General features: G+C 34.0%; 4 protein-coding genes across 4 annotated transcripts; all 4 read right to left on the bottom strand.

Moving 5' to 3' along the window:
* Window positions 1–1,771: 1,771 nt before the first annotated feature.
* Window positions 1,772–3,199, bottom strand: LOC126685780 (uncharacterized). Its single transcript, XM_050379737.1, has 4 exons — window positions 3,088–3,199; window positions 2,703–3,002; window positions 2,512–2,616; window positions 1,772–2,235 (listed from the first exon to the last, which is right to left on the bottom strand). The coding sequence occupies exons 1-4, from the start codon at window positions 3,181–3,183 to the stop codon at window positions 1,822–1,824; spliced, it is 915 nt and encodes a 304-aa protein (XP_050235694.1). The 5' UTR covers window positions 3,184–3,199; the 3' UTR covers window positions 1,772–1,821.
* A 65-nt stretch (window positions 3,200–3,264) lies between these two features.
* Window positions 3,265–4,028, bottom strand: LOC126687825 (uncharacterized). Its single transcript, XM_050382382.2, has 2 exons — window positions 3,745–4,028; window positions 3,265–3,521 (listed from the first exon to the last, which is right to left on the bottom strand). Exons 1-2 carry the CDS (start codon window positions 3,830–3,832, stop codon window positions 3,265–3,267), a joined length of 345 nt encoding a protein of 114 aa, XP_050238339.1. The 5' UTR covers window positions 3,833–4,028.
* Window positions 3,949–7,358, bottom strand: LOC126687826 (uncharacterized). The gene is made up of 6 exons (XM_050382383.1): window positions 6,981–7,358; window positions 5,086–6,524; window positions 4,685–5,002; window positions 4,508–4,607; window positions 4,035–4,433; window positions 3,949–3,972 (listed from the first exon to the last, which is right to left on the bottom strand). Exons 1-6 carry the CDS (start codon window positions 7,356–7,358, stop codon window positions 3,949–3,951), a joined length of 2,658 nt encoding a protein of 885 aa, XP_050238340.1.
* Window positions 7,359–18,059: 10,701 nt separating this feature from the next.
* LOC126685782 (protein NTM1-like 9) lies at window positions 18,060–19,196 on the bottom strand. The gene is made up of 3 exons (XM_050379739.2): window positions 18,949–19,196; window positions 18,438–18,856; window positions 18,060–18,350 (listed from the first exon to the last, which is right to left on the bottom strand). Exons 1-3 carry the CDS (start codon window positions 19,094–19,096, stop codon window positions 18,252–18,254), a joined length of 666 nt encoding a protein of 221 aa, XP_050235696.1. The 5' UTR covers window positions 19,097–19,196; the 3' UTR covers window positions 18,060–18,251.
* Window positions 19,197–20,023: the final 827 nt, after the last annotated feature.

The following is a 20,023-nucleotide window of genomic DNA, read 5'->3' on the forward strand; positions in this document are numbered from 1 at the left end:
TGGTGAAACTTCTATTGATTGGTATGTAACAACTTGTTTAAATATATTTTCAAATCCGCTTGAATTTTATTTTTCATTAAAATTTTAAAATTAAATACTCATATAAGTTAACTAACATTTAAACTATTTTTTATTGCAGATAGAAGTTTACTGACTTGACAAAGAAATGGTCAAAATGGACATCTCCTCAATTGAATTTGCTGTTTACATAAAATATTATTATCATTAGCAAATATTATATTATATTGATTTGATTTCTTTAGAATATTAAAAGCCTGTGCATTTATGATTTTATATGGTTAATTTTGTCAAGTAACTATTCGTTCTTTTAATTTGAAAGTACAATCAATTTGGTGTTTTATAGTATTACTTTAGCATAAAGTACGTAAATAAAATTTGGCCATTATATTTATCACCACACAAATGATGACAAAATAAATTCTATCACAGCAACCACATATAACAAAATAATTTTCTCAAAATAGCATTTTACGAAATTATAAAAATGGTGACAAAATAGATTTCATCATAATTTTTATTTAGTGACACATTTAATTGCATCATAAAAATTACCATACTTTTTTCTGACAAAATAAATTTATCATAGTTGTTTAAGTATAATAAAATTAATTTTATTATAATTATTATAATGACATAAATAATTTTGTCACAATTTAATTGGAGAGAAATGTTTATTGTCAAAACCTTAAAATTCGTCACTAGAAAAGAAGTATATATTGTGATAAAATAATATTATTTATGACAAAAATTTATAATTGTGATGTAATTAATTGCCACGATATATTTTTATAGTGACAAAATTGTTTTATCACGATGATAAAATTTATGGTGACAAATTAGTATTTTATCATAATAACGTTATTGAGATAAGGATGTTTTGACGAACGCAGTGACAAAAATAATTGTCACAATATAATAGCTGTGACAAAATTTAAATCTACGGTGACAAAAAATTTCATCACAATGAACCAAATTTCTTGTAGTGATTGTTTTCCCTGTCTTAATCTCAAGTTACAACTTAAAACCCCACAATTAGTACGCAGACTCATGTGGATAAATTATTCTAAAAATCAAGTAATGCTTAATTAATTCCTAATTAGGAAAGTCTAATTACACTACAAGAAAACAGGGCTTTAGCGACGGAAAATTCCGTCGCTAAATCCCTCATTTCCGTCGCAAAACAGTTGTTGCGACGGATTTGCGACGGATTGTATCTGTCGCAACATTTTTGGTCGCAAACAAAATTTGCGACCAAAAACGTGTCCGTGGCTAATTTTGCGACGGAAACGTCCGTCGCAAAAGCCACAACGTCCGTCGCAAATTTGTCTCCAATTCATTTCGTTTGGAGACAAATTTGCGACGGAAATAGTGCTTTTGCGACGGACGTGTCCGTCGCAAATGCCTCAGCCTTGGAGACGAAGGCTGAGGCATTTGCGACGGACACGTCCGTCGCAAATCAGCGACGGACAAAATCCGTCGCCAATTCATCAGCTTTTGTCTCCAAACGCTGATGAATTGGCGACGGACAAGTCCGTCGCAAATGCCACAATCCGTCGCAAATTTTATTGTTTTTTGGCATTTTTTTGCCGTTTTACGCTATTTTTTGCCGTTTTCCCCTGTCGTTTTAAATATAGTAATAACAATTCATTTATAAATTACAATCAATCGAAACTGATAAATTAATAAATATATATATATATATATATATATATATATAAATATCAGAGTATAAATGTAAAGGTCTAAAAAATAAAAATAAAAACCGTATATATGTGTGTAATAAAATAAGCTAACACGACACTACAAAGCTGGAGTGTCGTCATCGTCTGGTGGGGTAGGTGGGCGCTGTGGCCGATACTCTGCCGGAAGGTTAGGAATCATCCTGGCAATCTCCTCGCGTATCATCTGGGCCATGTTCGCAGCCTGCTGTTCCCGAGCCAGTCGCAGACCCTCCTGAATGCCGGCCTGCACACGGCGCTCGACCTCCTCGTCTGCCTGCTGCGACGTCCTAGAAGAGCTGCCTCGCTGCACCCTGCTGCTGCTTGGCCCGGCGTACCTGCTGCTCGCAGAACCCAACCCGTACACGCGTTTCTTCTTGTTGACGCCCTCGATGTCTAGAAACACCTGGGTCTCGTCCACTGCAGCTGGGGTCGAGGAGCTACCCTCTCCGGTCTGAGGCTGTGTCGCAGCAGCAAGCCTCTCAGTGATGGCGTCCTACAAAACAATAAAAAAGATATCAGTTTAGTTTTCAAGCAACCAAAAATGCATAACATATTACAAAGTAAACCTAATTTCTAACGAAATTTCGACAGCATTTCCTCTGTAATATGAGCATCACCCATTTTTCAGGGAAGTCCTGCAAGCAAATTCCAGTATATAATCCAATAATAAACATGTTTAACAGCTAACCAACAAGCATTTTCAATCTAATAGATCATTTCCGAATTATTAAATTCAACTTAGAGAATTACAAGTTTAATAAAAACTTACAGTCATATCCTGAGCCCGTTTGTCGACCGGCTTCTTGTCAGCCTTCGTGGAGTGAAGGCGAGTGTACAACTCCGTCGCACTCGGTTTCCGGCCAAGCTCCCTTTCCTAAAATAAAAAATACAATTCAATTAGTATCAAAATAAAATAAATATGTTATTTAAGTATTTTAATTACTGAATTTTAAAACAAACCATGACATCCATATGCTTCAGAGCAGAGCGAGATCCACCAGTATGGCGGACAGGTCCAGAACCGGCGCCCGCTGGCTCGCTCATCCGATTTGCTCGGGCGGTTTCTGACCTTTTTTTCTCTTTCTCTGAGTTCCAGAACGCGTTCCAAGCATCCCAGATGTCCTGGGTCACAGAAATATGCTTCTGTTGCGTCCTCCTCATTCTGTGGATGTTGTCTTTGTAGCGGTTGGCTGCATGGACCATGAAGACCTGTCTAATGACCTCCTCGCTGTACGCCGCACTATCCCACCAGAACTCTTTCTGCAAACAGTACAAACATGTTGCATTAGTTAGTTTTTAAAAAAAAAACATAATTTAAACGTTACGAAGCTTTAAATTAAATTACCTGAAACTCCTGGAAGTAGAACTCCCTCTGCTCGGCTGTTAGAAAGCGCCATGCTGTTCCATTATCGAACCAGCACTTCCTAAAAATCTCCCGCATAGCCCGTGAAACAGGCCCAGAGTTGATCAACATCGTCCTGTGATTTTTTAGGCATAGTTTAGTATATATACATATTACAATTTAAACGTGGAAAACTAAATTGTAAACATACCTGCTAGGGTCCGGGTGAACCCTCGCCCTACCCCGGTCGTCCAAAACAGCCGGGGGCTCGCCAGGCTCACGCTGCTGCCGAGGCTGAACAGGTGCTCCAGCCTCTAACTGCTGCTGCTCCTCAGCAACGTTGTCATCGCCAGGAACAAGGTCTGATCCCCGTCCGCGTCCTCGGCCTGAGGCTGATCCTCGGCCTGTGCCTGATCCTCGACCGCGACCCCTCATACCTGCACATACATCAATTTTAAATGTTCGACAAACAACCAACACATTTATTAATAAAATTATACATTCCTTCGTGAAACATAAAACTATGAAATATTAATTCAAATTCAACAAGTGTACACATGAATAATATAAGTAAAAAAACATAAATTCGAGAAGCGTTAATACATCATCTTTAACAATTAATTAAGGTTTCAAAAATCTAGTGCATAAAATATACTAAACTACTAAAGTTCTTCGCTTTCATCTTCGTCTGATGAGGATGCGATGAACTCATCTTCTGTTTCTTGTTCAGGAGGCATGAACAACGCATCTTCCTCAGCTTCTCCAGTTTGATCAGCCAAATATGTCGGATTGTCTTCTGTTGCAACAATGAGAGGATTTTCTTCTATGTCATCTTGAAAGGCCGGGATAATCCCCTCGGGCATGTCAAGCTCTGATCGCGCCTTTATCCTGCAAACTGCCCACCAATTTATTTTATCCCTTCTTTTACTCGGATATGGCAGGTAATGAACTTGATCGGCCTGTTCAGCTAAGATGAACGGTTCATACTTGTTGTATCTCCTTCTGTTATTAATATCCACCATGTTGTATTTTTTGTTACTAATTGTGCCTGAATTTTGCGCTGGGTCGAACCATTCGCATTTAAATAAGACAGTCGTTTTCATTGGAAGCGCTGGATACTCTAACTCAATTATGTCTGTCAGAAATCCATAAAAGTCATTTTCGCTATCGACATATTGAGTTCCCCTTACGCAGACTCCACTATTCATTGTAAGTTGTTCCTCCCCATAAGCTTGAGTCTGAAACTTGAACCCGTTTACACGGTACCCCTTAAATGTTCTGACTGATCTAAGAGGTCCTTTAGCGAGACTAAGAATGAAGGGATTGGTACAGACAGTTGGATCTTGCACCTGAAGCGTAAAAGTGTATTATAAATCGGAACTTTTAACTAAAAGATTCGAAATATATTCTGTTAAATACTTACATATTGTTGAAACCAGCAGGCAAAGTCACTCTCGAACTTTGCTTCAATTTGCGAGGTGCTGATTTCAGGGTTTCCTCTACGCAACTCGCCTTCGAAAACCCTTTAGTTACGAAGAAAACAATAATTAGAAGCTAAATAATCATTGTTAATTACATTGACAGCTGTATTAAAGCTTACTCTCTGTAATTTTCAATTTCTGAACAATTCAACAGAACATATGTCCGGGCAGCAACAATCTCAGCATCTTCAAGATATCTCTTGCGGCAAGCACCCACTGATTGCCCTTGAGGCTTGAAAATCGATAGTCTCTCAACATCATCGTCGACTTCAATGTCACAAACTTCATTTCTTTGCAGCCGCTCAGGTATCATTGGGTCACCTTCTGAAAAATAATAAGCTGCAAACTTTGCGGTTTCTTCATTTAAGTATCCGCTACTAATGCTTCCTTCCACCCTCCCTTTATTGCTCACTTTTTTTTTCAGTTTTCTCAAATATCTGATTCCACATACGCCACAGTAAGTAAACATTACATGTTAATATACTGATACACAGAATTGAAAAACATGTTGAAATATTACCTTTCAAATGGGTACATCCAGCGATACTGAACCGGCCCTGCCATCATAGCTTCGTACGGTAGATGTACGGGTAGATGTTCCATGGAGTCAAAAAAGCTGGGAGGAAAAATACGTTCCAGCTTACACAATATCTTTGGGATTTCCAGCCTCATACGATCTAGATCTTTCTCTGTTAGAGACGTGGAGGTTAACTCACGAAAGAAGATACTCAACTCTGTTATAGGCTCCCACACTTCCTTCGGTAATAGCTCACGGAGAGCGATTGGCATAAGTCTTTGCATAAAAATGTGGCAGTCATGACTTTTCATTCCATGCATTTTCATACCGATTGTATCGACACATCTGGACAAGTTGGACGCATAGCCATCTGGAAATTTTATTAACTTTATCCACTCGAGCAAAGCCTTTTTTCCGTCCCTGTCCAAAGCATACATTGCCTTAGGAAATCTCCCAGTAACCGGATCTTTTGCTAACTCAGGCCGAGCACATATGTCATTCAACTCTTCTCTCGATTTTGCATGGTCTTTTGTTTTCCCGGGAATATTTAGTACAGTATTGAAAATGTTGTCGAATACGTTTTTCTCAATATGCATGACATCGAGATTGTGACGAATTAGATTCGTTTTCCAATACGGCAAATCCCAGAATATACTTTTTTTATTCCAACCATAATTTTCCGACTTTGCAGCATTATTTTTCTCAGCCCCAATTTCATATGCCTTCATAAATCCCAGACTGTCCACCTCTGCCAACAATTCTTCTCCGGTTTTCGGCTGTCCGAAACTATTGGTTACGGTTTTTCCTTTTCGGAAATGAGTTGTATTACGACGGTACGGGTGACCACGAGGCAAGAACTTTCTGTGACAGTCAAACCACGACTGTTTTCTACTCCCTTTAAGCGTAAAAGCTTCCGTATTTTCCATGCAGTGTGGGCAAGCCAGCCTCCCAGATGTGCTCCAGCCAGACAACATCGAATAAGCAGGAAAATCATTAATTGTCCACATAAGTGCCGCTTTCATTTGGAAATTCTGTCGCCTTTGAACGTCGAATGTCTGCACTCCGAATTCCCACAGTTGGTTCAGCTCAGCTATCAACGGTTGTAGGAAAATATCCATTTGGTGTTTAGGATTTCGAGGCCCAGGGACAATAACAGTTAAAAACATGAACTCATCTTTCATACACATCCCTGGGGGGAGATTGTATGGTGTCAAAATTACAGGCCATGATGAATAATTCTGCCCGAAGGCCCCAAATGGCTGAAACCCATCAGTACACAGGCCCAGTCTGATATTTCGAACTTCTGCCGCAAACTCTGTATGCAATTCACTGAAATGTTTCCACGCCGGGGAGTCTGACGGGTGACACATCTTTCCATCAACCATTTCGTGTTCTGCGTGCCACGTTATATGCTTGGCGGTGGCTTTAGAAGCGTACAACCTCTGCAGTCTCGGAGTTATAGGAAAATAAAACATTTTCCTATAAGGGACGTTAACTCGTCTTTTCACAGAATTTCCTTTAGGGGGCGGTTTCCACCGTTCGTGATCGCAAATTTTGCATCGCGTTAACTCCGCGTCTGACCCCCAATAAATCATGCAATTGCGGAAACAGCAATCGATAACTTCAACCGGCAACCCAAGACCTCTGACTATCTTCTTTATTTCAGCAAAGTTCTTTGGCATCTTGTTGTCCTCTGGGAGCAGCTCTTGTATAAATTCGGTCACATCATCTACTAAAGCTACTGACCCACTATGTCGACATTTGATGTCCAACATTTTAGCAGCTGCAGACAAGGGAGAATGTTTGCTATTACCGGGGCATACAGGTTCTTCGGCCGCACGCATCATATCATAAAAATGTTTAGCTTCATTATTCGGCTCCTCCTCCGTGAACACTACTTTTGGACCCGCAGCATCAATAACCATTCTCTGAACTGAGCTGAACTCGTCACCCCCCTCATATTCCATGTCAACGTCACACTCCGGCAGTTGTGTAACAGGACGGGGATTTAAAACATTTCCCTCCCCATGAAAAACCCAAACTTGATAATCTTTAACAAACCCTTTCTGCAAAATGTGGAGCTTCACTGTTTCGACATCTCGGTAACTCGTATTTTTACATCCCACCCTAGGGCAAGGGCATTTAATATCGGGCCCGCTCATACACGCTGGATGGCGTAAAGCGAAATTTACAAACTCTTGGACGCGCTCCTCAAAACCAGGGTACAACAACCCGCCCTGGAGCCGCCTATACATCCAACTTCGGTCTGTATCCATTTCTGTAGCACGGATAATTAGGAGGGTTTTCGCTCGAGAATAGCAAAGTCAATGTAATTGACTGCTTTAAAGGTGTGGACCTATCCCATTCGCAAAACTGGCTCCCCTTAACTCGGCCACGATATATGCCTAGCAACGGAGAAAAATATTCGGCAGCCTTCCGGCGTCGTTCTCCTTCAGTGCGATATTTAGTATATGCGCTGTAACGCTAATTATATATTCCGCGAGGAATAAGCGTTACAAAACATATACTATACATCCACCCGGAGAACAAACGCTGGAAAACAACCAAATATTTTTCTAACGCTACTAGACATATATGGTTTTCGTGACCGAGTTACGGGAGGACCAGTTTTGCAAACTGTACAAACTGTACAATCCCGTGTCGTTCAATCTCTTGAACACACGAGACGGGAACTCTAAGGCTAGGTTTGCGATTTTATTCGGTGGGAATAAAATCGCGGTCAATTTAGGTTAAAACAACTTATAATTAAATTAAGTAATTATAAATGAAAATAAAATTTAAAAATAATATCGGTACTTACTTGTTGAAGAGTAGAACTGCAACAGATAATAAAAATCGATGTGAAATGTCGGATCGATGCAATCTACTGACGGATATCTCCGCTGCAAGAAACTAACAGATATATAATTAATAAGTTGCTTAAATTTTCCAAAAAATTGGGCAGCACTTCCCCTAAAAATGAGCATCACCCATTTTTCAGGGAGTCCTGCAAGCAAATTACAATTCACAAACCACCATACTAAACCAATATTCTACTAAAATTCAATTTATTTATATAATTAAGTTAAACTAATAACCCCATTATCAATATAACAATTTAAACAAATAATCAACTTTAAAGTAATCTAATTATGAAAACAAACTAAAAAAACCTAAAAATTATATTAATCATTCATATATCGTTTTAACAATTAATTACTAACATTTAACCTAAATTAAGTTATTAATTAACCTACTTATAATTACCTAATTAATTAACTCAAAAATAAATTAAGTACCCATAAAAAATTAATCTAATGTAACCTTACTATTAAACAAACATTTAAACAAACCTATATAATAAAAACCAATAATTAAACTACTCTAATTAAACTAATTTTAATATAATTAACCTAAAATTTAATCTAATCTAATCTAATTTAAACAAATTTTAATCAAGTTAACATAAAAAATAAACTAATTTAATTTAAACTAATAATCTAATTAACCTAACAATTAACAAATCAAATAAACTGATTTTAATTTAAATAACCTAATTTAATTTAAACTAATAATCTAATTAACCTAACAATTAACAAATCAATTAAACTAATAATCTAAATAACCTAAATCAATTTAAACTAATAATCTAATTAACCTAATTTAATTTAAACTAATGAAACTAATGCTTACCGGAAATCAAAGGTGAAGGTGAAGAAGAAGCGGCGGCAGCAGTCGGTGGTTGCCAGGGAGGAGCAGCGGCCGGCGGAGAAAGGGAGGAGCAGTCACCGGCGAGCAAGGAAGAAGAAGAGACAGCGGCAAGGGGAAGACGGAGGTGGCAAATTCGAGGGGAAGAGGGAGGCGGCGGTCGTCGGTAAAGGAACGGCGGCAAACGGGAGGGGAACGGCGTCGGCAACTGGGAGGGGAACGGCGTCGGCAACTGGGAGGGGAACGGCGGCAGTGTGTTTAAAGGAGGAAAAAAAATAACTGATGAAATAGGGCAGATCAATTTATCTCGACATTTAGCGACGGATTAATATGTCCGTCGCTAACTGTCAAGATAAATGAAACGCTGCGTTTAGGCAACGTAATTAGCGACGGACTTTAATTATCCGTCGCTAATTACGTTGCTTAAACGCAGCGTTTTGGTTTCAATACAATTTAGCGACGGGATTAAATTTCCGTCGCTAAATTTGGGAAAACTAAATGGCGCCTGGCTTTCCCTCCAAAAGCCCGCCAATTTAGAGACGGATTAGCGACGGAATATCCGTCGCTAAATTGGCGGGCTCACTCCCGCCAGATTTTTCCCCGTTTTTAGCAACGGATGTAGCATCCGTCGCTACATCCGTCGCTAACACATGATATTTGCGACGGAAACTATGTCCGTCGCAAATTTCCGTCGCGAAACTGATGTTTTCTAGTAGTGTTACCTTCATAGTCTTCCCCAGAACAGTGATTGTTTACTGTTTAGAGAACATAAATAACTCAATCTTTAGGGCGACATTTTGCTAGATACTAATTAATAAACATATTATTGTCTATCTGTTCATAAATTAATCTAGTAAAGAAGCAATTTTAATATATCTTTCTAAGCATCAGTAACTAATTAAGCTTAGCTGTTTTACAAATGTACTTAATTATTAGAGTTAATTCCATAAAAAAGTAACGACCTTTACACGAATTTTCATTTTAATTACGACTTTTAAAAATTGACATATAAAACCACAACCTTTCATTTTTTTTCAAATCTATCACCAAATCAATTTTTGGTGTATTTTTGATGACGTGGCCACCATAATCCGGAAAATGTGAAAAAAAAATGAAAAGTAAAATTCACCGGAATAATAGTCGGTGATAGATTTGAAAAAAAAAGAAAGGTCATGGTTTTACATGGTAATTTTTAAAAGTCGTGATTAAAATAAAAATTCGTGAAAAGATCGTGACCTTTTATGAAATTAACCCTAATTATTACTACATCCGTCCACAAAAATAGACAAAATTCATTTTATACAAGAATAGAGAAATATATGTTCATTAATTCTACAATATCTTTGATTTATTTACATTAGATATAATCAACATCATTAATTTAATATTAAAAATATCAAATTATTTTTACGTCTCAATAGAAGTAGCATGAAAAGTAATAAGGTTGGCTCTATTTTCAGAGCAAAAATTGATAGGGACAGAGCAAATCTTCATATTTTTACAAAACTATCCTTCTTTTGTAAATAAGAGAGATATAAAATCATCATAAATAAGGGTGATTTTCCATAACAAAAAGATTTGCTCCGTCCTTATCAAATCTTGCTCTGGAAATAGCACCACCCAATTAATAATTAAAAGTCTAATTAAATTGTGTTTAAGAAATAAATAATTTCTTGAAAATCAAAATAAAATTAACTATTTATTTTTTATTAAATTAATTATTTTTAGTCAACCATCAGAAAAACGAGCAACTTTTAATGCTAAAAAGGAGATACACCAACAAACAAAGCCCACACAAATGGACCTAAGACAAAAATAATGGGAGGCAAACAAGATGATTATATCTTTAAAATTAACTTATTGTGGTCAATTTAATTTATTGATAATTTATATTATTAAAAATAAATTTATAAATTGACAAATAATTACTAATAGTTATCCAAAAGTATACTATCTAAGATTTTATTGAAATAAATCGAAAGTACACTTAAAATAAATTTAAAGTAAACTTAATGTAAGCTCTATGTCAACTTAATGTAAATTTACAATAAATTAATAAAAAATAAAAAATTTAGTAAAATGAGTATAAATTTGAAATTAGCTTTTTTTTAATCATGTTAATGAAATTAATTTTTTTTATAATTTACACCAGCAAAAATAAAATTATAAAGGATAAAATAAACTAATAGTAAATTGAATGACTTTCAACAAATCTACTCAACCTGTTGCTATCTATGATCGTCTCGTCCTCGTTTCGCTGGTAGTATCTCTATCAATTCCTTCTATCTTATTTCTCGAATACTAGCTATTTCCTCTTGCCTTTTTTCTCTGCTTCCGTTGTTATTTTTGCTGGTCTTCTGTTTGTGCCTTTACTTGTTCCTCTTGCCGATGCGATCTCCTCCGAATCTTGTTCAGGCCATCTTGTCGGAGTTTGAGATATCAAAGCGCTCGTGGCTTCCTTAATTATCATGGCTATGTCCTCTTGGAAGCGCCTTTTGGGAGATGTCCATTATTTGGCTAATCGTTTCTTGGAATGCCGAACCGGAGCTCTCTCTTACGCTCGGGTTTGGCGTTCCATGTCCTTGAAACGGCACTGTCGCTCTGGCCACAAACGGCTGGGAGAGTGGTCTGTAAAGATTGGGCGGTACCACTACTAGAAAACTGTCGATAAGTGACGGATTTTAGCGACGGATTTGAAATCCGTCGCTAAAATCAAATTTAGCAACGGATTTAGCGACGGATTTTGAATCCGTCGCTAATCCTCAAAAAAATTGGCGGGATTCCTCCCGCCAACTTTAGCGACGGAAATTCCGTCGCTAAAATGGCGGGACAAACCCCGCCAATTTTTTTTCGCTTTTAGCGACGTAACACTTTTAGCGACGGTTTTCAGAATCCGTCGCTAAATGCTTACTTTTAGCGATATCCGTCGCTAAATGCTTACTTTTAGCGACGGATTTCAGAATCCGTCGCTAAAAGTATTAATTCTATTAAAAAAATAATTATTTATTTAAAAAATATTATTTGTTAAAAATTATTTATTTATTAATAAAATATTTATTTATTAGAAAATATTTATTTATTAATAAAATAATTTTTTATTAAAAAATAAATATTTATGAAAAAATAATAATTTATAAAAAATAATAATTTATTAAAAAAAAATATTTATTAGAAAATTTATTATATTAGAATGCGGTAATAAAGTGTAAAAGTAATAATTTGTTATTTTTATTTAAAATAATTATTAGAAAAATAATTTATTAATTATTTATTTAAAAATAATTATTTTATAATGTGGTTGTTAATTACGGGAGTAAATATTCGTTCCTTTTAATTATATTTAAATATAATATACATAGATATGCATCAAGAATCTGAGCTGGATAAGATGGAGTTATGCGCAGGGGAACTACTGGGAAGTTTGCGAAAATTGCCGGAGGATGATGATAGGTTACCTATCGCAGGTGGGTGGGTGACCGTGGGCTGTAGATTAAATAATATTTCATTTTTAGCTTTAATTAAAAAAATTAATTTTATTTTTTATTTAAAAAAAAAATTAGTGACGGATTAAAATCCGTCGCTAAATCCGTCGCTAAATTTTTTAAAATCCGTCGCTAATTTTTTCTTTCCGTAACTAAATGATTTAGCGATCAGAAATTTAGCGACAGATTAAATCCGTCGCTAAAGCCATTTAGCGACTGATTTATGTCATTTAGCGACGGAAAAATCCGTCGCTAAATGACAGATTTCTAGTAGTGGTATAGGTTTCCTTTGCATTGGATAGGGGTGAAGGTGTTTCTCTAGTCTTTTACAGTAAGAGAGAGTTATCTTTCGATGTGGTCAGTGGTAAATTTTTGTTTGTTTCCATCATCCTGAGATCCAGTCACTAAAATTTATTTATCGAAACAGTCGTTTCCACAGACGGCGTCAAATGATAGATCTAGGATACAGTAATTTAGGTCTGGCTTCTCTTGAGCGGCTCAAGGGAATCTGCGAAAGATGGAAGTGAGACATGGAAACTTGGGCTTTATGTCCCGGGTTCACTTCGATACTTAAGTTAGTTAGAGTAGTTTGGGTATTTTAAATGAGTAATAAATGAATGACATTAAAAAACTGAGATGTTACACTGTTACCTCTTTTATAGGTCTTTTTGTGTTGCTTTTCTTTCCTTGGCGGTGTGAGATTTTATAGTATTGCATCAGTAATTAACTATTTATTATTTTAAGCGTATTATTTTCTATTTTTTTAATTGTTTTTATGAACTCATCGTGAATTTAATGAATTTACTTATCCATATGAAAGTTTAAATGCACAATTGGATTATAATTAGGGGTAATATCATAATAATTCATAAATTTTACATGTTTTCTCATTTTAATCGCGTCGTTAAAATCGTCATTTTCATACACCAACTACAAAATTTTCTCAAATCCATATATTGTTCAAAAATCTGGAAAAACTTGCTGAAGTGTCACTATCTGATTCGTTATAACATATAACTATTCGGTTGCCAACTCGTCAATTTACACCGGATTTTCGAACGGTGTACGAATTGGAAAAAATTGATAGTTCGTGTATGAAAAATGATGATTTTTAAATTACATGATTAAAATGAGAAAGTAAGTAAAGTTGGTGAATTTTTATAACATAAATCCTTATAATTTTATGCAATATAATCAACTTCAATTCCGGGTATGTGAATAGTGTTTAGGAGATCATAAGTCGGTAAATTGTCCATATTATTACTTTTCTTCAACATCATCACCTTCACCTTATTATGATTATTGTGCTAATGATTTTTTAAACTTGTTTTCTAGTGTTGCTGACATTGATATTCATATTGTGGTTAATGATACAAAGGAGAAATCGATGTATGCACAAATTTTAGAGTAGGCTCGTAATAAAGGTTTTGAACATTTTAATTATCCATGCTTAAAGGAAGATGGTACTTTTTTTTTATTAATAGAAATTTATATATTGATGAAAACAATAATATTTTTCCTGATAGTGTTAGGGATTAGGAATTTAATACAGAGGCTAAACCTACATTGTTTTCCATTACATGTTCCCAATATTTGAGCTAAAATAGTCTAAGCAATCAAAAATTACATGTGAAAATTTAAAATTACTAGTTTTCGCATTACGTGCTATACACATGGTTCATAACGTAACTCCTCAAAAAACATATTAGTAAATTTATTATAATTATATCAATTTTTTATTTATAATTAATAGTAAAAATAAATATAATATATTCGGTTATTAAATTTTTTCTATACTGAATTTATTCTTCTTTTGGTTTTATAATAACCATAATTAAATAATTAATTTAATTTTATTAATAATATCTTTAAAAATATAAGATAGAAATTTAAATAATAATATATTGACCAAATATAATATTTTAATTTTGTAGTTCAATCAAACTAAAAGATAGGTATTCCTACTAATTTCGAGACAATTTAGTTATTTTTTACATACTAAAAATTAAATTGGAGATAATTTAGCTACCTATTTTAATTAGTACTTTAATTACAATAGTAATTAATTAAATAACTAATTAATTAATTACTATAAAATGTTTATTTAGTAATAAACTGAAAATGATTCTTCAGTAAATTTGCCTATCCTTCCCCCTTTCCGTATTTTTATATATAGTATGGATAGATACTGTCACTTTTAGGAGTGACTACTCAATTTGTATTTTGATTAACTTGGCTGTAAGCTTTTACCCTAAAAAATTCTAAAGTTTATGTTTCAGTCATTCAGAAAGTGTCCAAAATTGACTCGTCTTATGCAAGTGGTGGCCAAAATTGTAAATCTTTTGGTAAATCCTATTATTACTTTAATGCATGTTTTCTAGTTGTTTATCATTTATTTTTCAGTTTTGATTTGATTAGAAATTTTAATATGTTTTTTTATGAATAAATTTTTATTAAAAGCTATAAGATGTGGCAAAATTTCCACCATTCGGAAAGCTTATGCCACTAAAGACTACAACTCTGAGGAAGAAGATAACAAGCTAAGAAAGAAAAATATATTCCGAATTTTTATACAAATCTAATCCGGAGTAAACAAAATGGCAAATCCTTGCAAGTTGAATTACAAATCCCAAACCTAGAATTTGTTAGTATGATATACAGTATCTTATATATTTATAAACGAGTGAGATATTTTATATCGGTGTAAAAGACAATCCTATCACGGGTAGGTGACAACTCCCTTGTAATCTAGGTCACCAATTTGTTATTAATCTAAATGAACTGAGTAAAGTTTCGACTTGTATTGAAATACGTATTCTATCTTTTTGTAGTTTGCTTTCTTTTCTCTCAGAGTTGTAGTCTTAAGTGGCGTAAGCTTTGAGTAGGGTATGTTTGCTAGGGGTGTACATGGTTTGATTTGACTGGTTTATCATTGATATTTTAGTCCAAACCAATTACACTGCTTTGACAAATTTCCAAACCAAAATCAAATGAAAAAAATTATAAAATAGCAAAATTAGTTTGGTTTGATTTGATATTATTTTCTTTGAATTCAGCTTAAATCATCATCAAACAATTATTTATTAATCATATAAAATATAAAATTTAATAATTTAGAATTATTTATTCATCTTTAAAATAAATAGTATATTTAAATAACAAATAAAAACAATGACTAACACATAAAGACAAATATTTCATAAAATTTTATATTATAAATGTTTACATTTTATTAATATAATATCTTAATATTACAGAAATATAATATTTATTAATCGATAATAAATATACAAACAGTTATTTCATTAGATGATATTTAAATATATTATTTTATCATGTACAGTTTTAGAAATTAGTGATAATATTTATAATTTTAAACTATAATATTTATAATTTTAATATATATATATATATATATATATATATATATATATATATATATATATATATATATATATATATATATATTAGTTTGATTTGGTTTGTGTTGGTTTATAAATTTTGAAACCGCAAGCCAGACCAATATTTTTTTTCTATTTTTCAAACCACTAATAGAAAACAGGGCATTAGCGACGGAAAAATCCGTCGCTAATGCCCTTTTTTTCGTCACGGAATTGCGACGGACTAAAAATTGGTCGCTAAACAAGTTAGCGACCAATATACAATTTCGTGGCAAAGTTAGCGACGGATTATCCATCGCTAACTTTGCCAATATCCGTCGTAATTTGGTCCCCAGCTGAGACCAAAACTGAGACCAATTGGCGACGAACTTTATGATTTGGTGACAGAATAGTCCGTCGCCAAAAGTGCCAATTTGGAGACAAAATGACACCTTTGGCGACGGATTATTCCGTCGGTAACTTTATTAAATCAGCGACGGACGTAATCCGTCGCCAAAGGTGCCAATTTTGTCTCCAAATTGGCACTTTTAGCGACGGATAATTCGTCGCCAAAAGGTAAAGTCTGTCGCTAATTGGAGTTTTATTGGCAGAATTTTGCCGTTTTTCCGCAGTTTTTTCTTGTCGTTTTAAACCTGTTAAATATAGTAATTAAAATTCATTTGCAGATCACAATCAATAGAAATTTGACACTGAATATATAGATAAATATCAAAATACACATATGACGTCTAAAAGAAAAACAAATACATAATTCGTTCAGAAACTAATCTAACAGGACACTAAAAATTTGTAATGTCATCAGGGTCTAATGGGGGAGAGGGGAACTGTGGCCGATACTCTGCAGGAATATTAGGTATCATCCTTGCAATCTCCTCTCGGATAAGCTGGGCCATCGCCTCCTGGTGCTCACGCCGTTGCTCTGCCAGCTGCTAACGATTTTGCTCCGCCAGCCTCTCCTCAACATCCCGCAGGCCCTCCTGAATGCATGTCTGCACACGGCGCTCGATGTCCTCTTTCGCCAGCCTTTCCTCAACAATCTTCTAAACCGAAATATTTGGTTTGATTTGGCTAAATTGATTTGACTTGGTTGGTTTGAATTTTTTCTGTATAGTTCCAATGTTTGCCACTTCTTGTAACTTTTTAATAAAGCATTTATTCATAAAAAAATATAGCTATTTATAATTTATTAATAATTAAATCATCAAAAATGTAAATTAAATTTTTTTTATATATTAGTTGTTATTCGAGACACAAAAGGCTATGGACTGTTTATTAGATAAATTTACGAAATATCTAAGTATATAGGGAGTAAAAGAACACATATTTCACCATCAAAATTCACTAAATTTTACGCACAAAATAACGTTTAATTCTAATGTTTGTATTAGTTATAATTTTTGACGAATCACAGCTTTGGGTCTATGTTTCGAACTGACAATCCTTTTTGGACAACGGTAGGTGCGATGAAAGTGATTTGTCTCTACAGGTTTTAGCGACGAAAACATAATTTTTGTTATGGTCGCTGAAAATGAAATCTGTTGTTAGTCCAGTTGAAAAGCTATTACTATGTCTCACAGAAATTGAGGTAATTGATTCTAACCGTCACTAATTTTTTTTTATCATTAAATTTTAATATTATTTATGGTTATTAATTTTAATTTTTTAAAAGTAAAACTAGCAAAATCCAGTTGACACATATCAAATTTCGGCTGTCACCTAGATATTTTTGACGAAAAATCAAAATAAAAAAATAAAAACTTAATAATTAAAAAGAAAAATATTAAAATTTCGGGACTAAAATGAGCAAAATAAAAATTTGGTGACTGTAAGGATTAGTTATTCCTGAAATTGTAACATATCTTTTTTTTTGAGCATCCATAAAATCCATTTTGTTTTACAAAAAGGAGCATATTTACATTATAAGTGATAATGTTTTAAAAGATCCTGACCTTTCATCTCCTTTTCAATCCTATCCTGACGTTAAAAATCAGTTAATTTTATCCTATTTTGTATTTTTTCATTTCAATTGTACCCTGAAGCATATAATTGACCTTTTTTTATTTGGCAAAAATTCTCTAAATTGACCCTTTTTGCATTAGATTAATTTTTTATATTAAATTGACCATTTTTAAAGAATTGTTTTGAACTCCTATCAAATAAATAAAGGTCAATTTTATGCTTCAGTGTACAATTGAAATGAAAAAAATACAAAATAGGATAAAATTGACAAATTTTCAACGTCGGGTAGGATTGAAAAGGGGATGAAAGGTCGGGGTTTTTTAAGACATTAAGCCTAACCGAAAGCTTTGTTTTATAAAATTTAGTTTTGTTCTTTTTAAAAGAAAATTATTTTTATTGAAGTGTGCTGTTGTATTTGTACAAAAATCAAAGGAATCCAACTCGAAACTTATGGAAAGATTTAATAGATATGCATACAACTACATGTATTTGACAGACAATATCATATTATTTTAGATAAGATAAAAAACATTCGTGTACAACTATTGGCATGCAGACAAACAACAAACAACAAACAACAATATTAATATTTCTTATGACATTGGCTATCTTTCATTGATTAATAGTTATTTCGCCACTGAAATGCAAAGTTAAGATTGTAATCTTGCTCGTCGTACCCCTGAAATGATTGCATATATGTTTCCTCGTGAGTCTCCTCCTGTATAAACAAAATATAAATTTCCTTATACCTCAACATATACATGCATATATATTCCAACAAATTCATTATTACACTAATATTCACCTCGGTTGCGTAATTTCCAAAAGCAGATTGGACCGATGGATTAAATTCTTGCTGAAAGGTTGAATTATAGGTTTGATTTTCAGTATAAGCAGGTACCATAGAACTACTTGATCCGTCTTCTTCTTCATCCGGCCTTTTCTTTATTTTGCAAACAACAAACTCCCTATGAGTCTGGAAGTCGAAAGTGGGAGTGTATTCATGCATAATCCAATTTGTTTTAACTCCTTTAGGACGACCATGATGAAAAACCAAAGTCCTTTTAAATCCAATATCCTCGATTTTACGTTCTTTGCCGGTAACTTTCCAGTATCCAGCATTGGTTGTTCTGTCGACGCGCTTGCTATTGGAGTACTTGTAATTCGGAGTGCAAAAGAAATACCACACTTGATCGTTCGAGCTGCTTAACGTTATCGAATGCTCTACATAAAAATCATGCAATTAGAATAGATTACACAAAAGAAAAAACACGGATGCAACCATTATAACATATACGAATAATAATTAGTCTTACGGGGTAATTCCCACGGTTCGAAATTGAGGACTTGAACCTCAGGAATTTGCCAGACTTCGTCATCATTGCCGAGCATTTTCTGCCTTAAGTAATGATCGACCAATTCGAAATCCGACGGGTGGAATCTGTAGCCAGTTCCAGAATCCATTGCTTCAATTACTTCTTTTGAAAATGAGAATCAAAGTAGATGATGGATGAGCTTGTTGTAAGAGAGTAGTGTAAGTTTTAGAGTGTGTTGAGTCTAAGGTAAAACAATCAACTGTATATATATATAGACATCCGTACCATAGCTCTCTACTTCACTAAGAAGCTGAAATCTTAGAGGACTAGGATTTGAATTTTAATTAATTTAGTTAGACTAACATTTAAACCGCGTATACCAATCATGAGTCGACTCAGTAATATGGAATCTATAGTTAAAGAATAAATAAAAACTAAAAACTAGAGTACAAGTGTACAACTTCATCTCCAAGGTTATGGGTAATGGACTCTAGAAGTGCCTAAACTAGTACATGTTTTGCATTTTGATGACCAAATTTTTTTTTCGTTTCAATTTCATTATTAAAGTTTAATTTCTTTGCAATCTGGTTACTAACTTTAATTTTATTTCATAAGAAGGTTTTCCAATTAAAAAATACATATTTTATATCCAGATTCTAGTTTCTTTATGCCTAAACATGTACACATAATTTAACCAAAAAATTTCATATTTAGTTGAAATTATGCATACATGATACGCTTTAAGAAAACAAACAGAAAACGATTGTCAATTGTCAAAATCCGGCTGCCGCATTATTATTTTGACCTCAAGCTATTGAACTAAAATGAAAATTTAATAACCGAAATAAAATAAATAAAATTTGGTCATCAAAATAAACTTAAACGATAATTTGAGTACCTTAAAAGTTAATTATCCCAAAGGTTATAGTGGCTACCTTTTACCAACTTCCATAACAATCTTTCCAACTTCCATAACAATCTTTGTCGGAACATTCTCGAATGGTCACAAACTTAATTGTTTTCCCTGTCTTAATCTCAAGTTACAACCCCACGGTATTACGCACACTCATGTGGA

This window comes from Mercurialis annua, linkage group LG6 (genome assembly GCF_937616625.2).
Source record: "Mercurialis annua linkage group LG6, ddMerAnnu1.2, whole genome shotgun sequence".
Classification (NCBI taxonomy): domain Eukaryota; kingdom Viridiplantae; phylum Streptophyta; class Magnoliopsida; order Malpighiales; family Euphorbiaceae; genus Mercurialis; species Mercurialis annua.

Bases quoted from the DNA above. Each gene is read 5' to 3' on its own strand.
- LOC126685782 (XM_050379739.2), bottom strand. From the start codon at position 19,096: ATGGATTCTGGAACTGGCTACAGATTCCACCCGTCGGATTTCGAATTG. The intron at 18,857-18,948 runs GTAAGACTAATT...ATTTTTATGTAG, and splicing joins CGAACCGTGGGAATTACCCC to AGCATTCGATAACGTTAAGC. The intron at 18,351-18,437 runs GTGAATATTAGT...TTGTTTATACAG, and splicing joins TTGGAAATTACGCAACCGAG to GAGGAGACTCACGAGGAAAC.
- LOC126687825 (XM_050382382.2), bottom strand. From the start codon at position 3,832: ATGCGTTGTTCATGCCTCCTGAACAAGAAACAGAAGATGAGTTCATCG. The intron at 3,522-3,744 runs GTTTAGTATATT...ATGTATGTGCAG, and splicing joins GAAAGCGAAGAACTTTAGTA to GTATGAGGGGTCGCGGTCGA.
- LOC126687826 (XM_050382383.1), bottom strand. From the start codon at position 7,358: ATGGATACAGACCGAAGTTGGATGTATAGGCGGCTCCAGGGCGGGTTG. The intron at 4,608-4,684 runs GTAAGCTTTAAT...TCGTAACTAAAG, and splicing joins GAAATTGAAAATTACAGAGA to GGTTTTCGAAGGCGAGTTGC. The intron at 4,434-4,507 runs GTAAGTATTTAA...TTTACGCTTCAG, and splicing joins CCTGCTGGTTTCAACAATAT to GTGCAAGATCCAACTGTCTG.
- LOC126685780 (XM_050379737.1), bottom strand. From the start codon at position 3,183: ATGCGGGAGATTTTTAGGAAGTGCTGGTTCGATAATGGAACAGCATGG. The intron at 2,617-2,702 runs GTTTGTTTTAAA...TTTTTATTTTAG, and splicing joins TGAAGCATATGGATGTCATG to GAAAGGGAGCTTGGCCGGAA. The intron at 2,236-2,511 runs GTAAGTTTTTAT...ATTGTTTTGTAG, and splicing joins AACGGGCTCAGGATATGACT to GACGCCATCACTGAGAGGCT.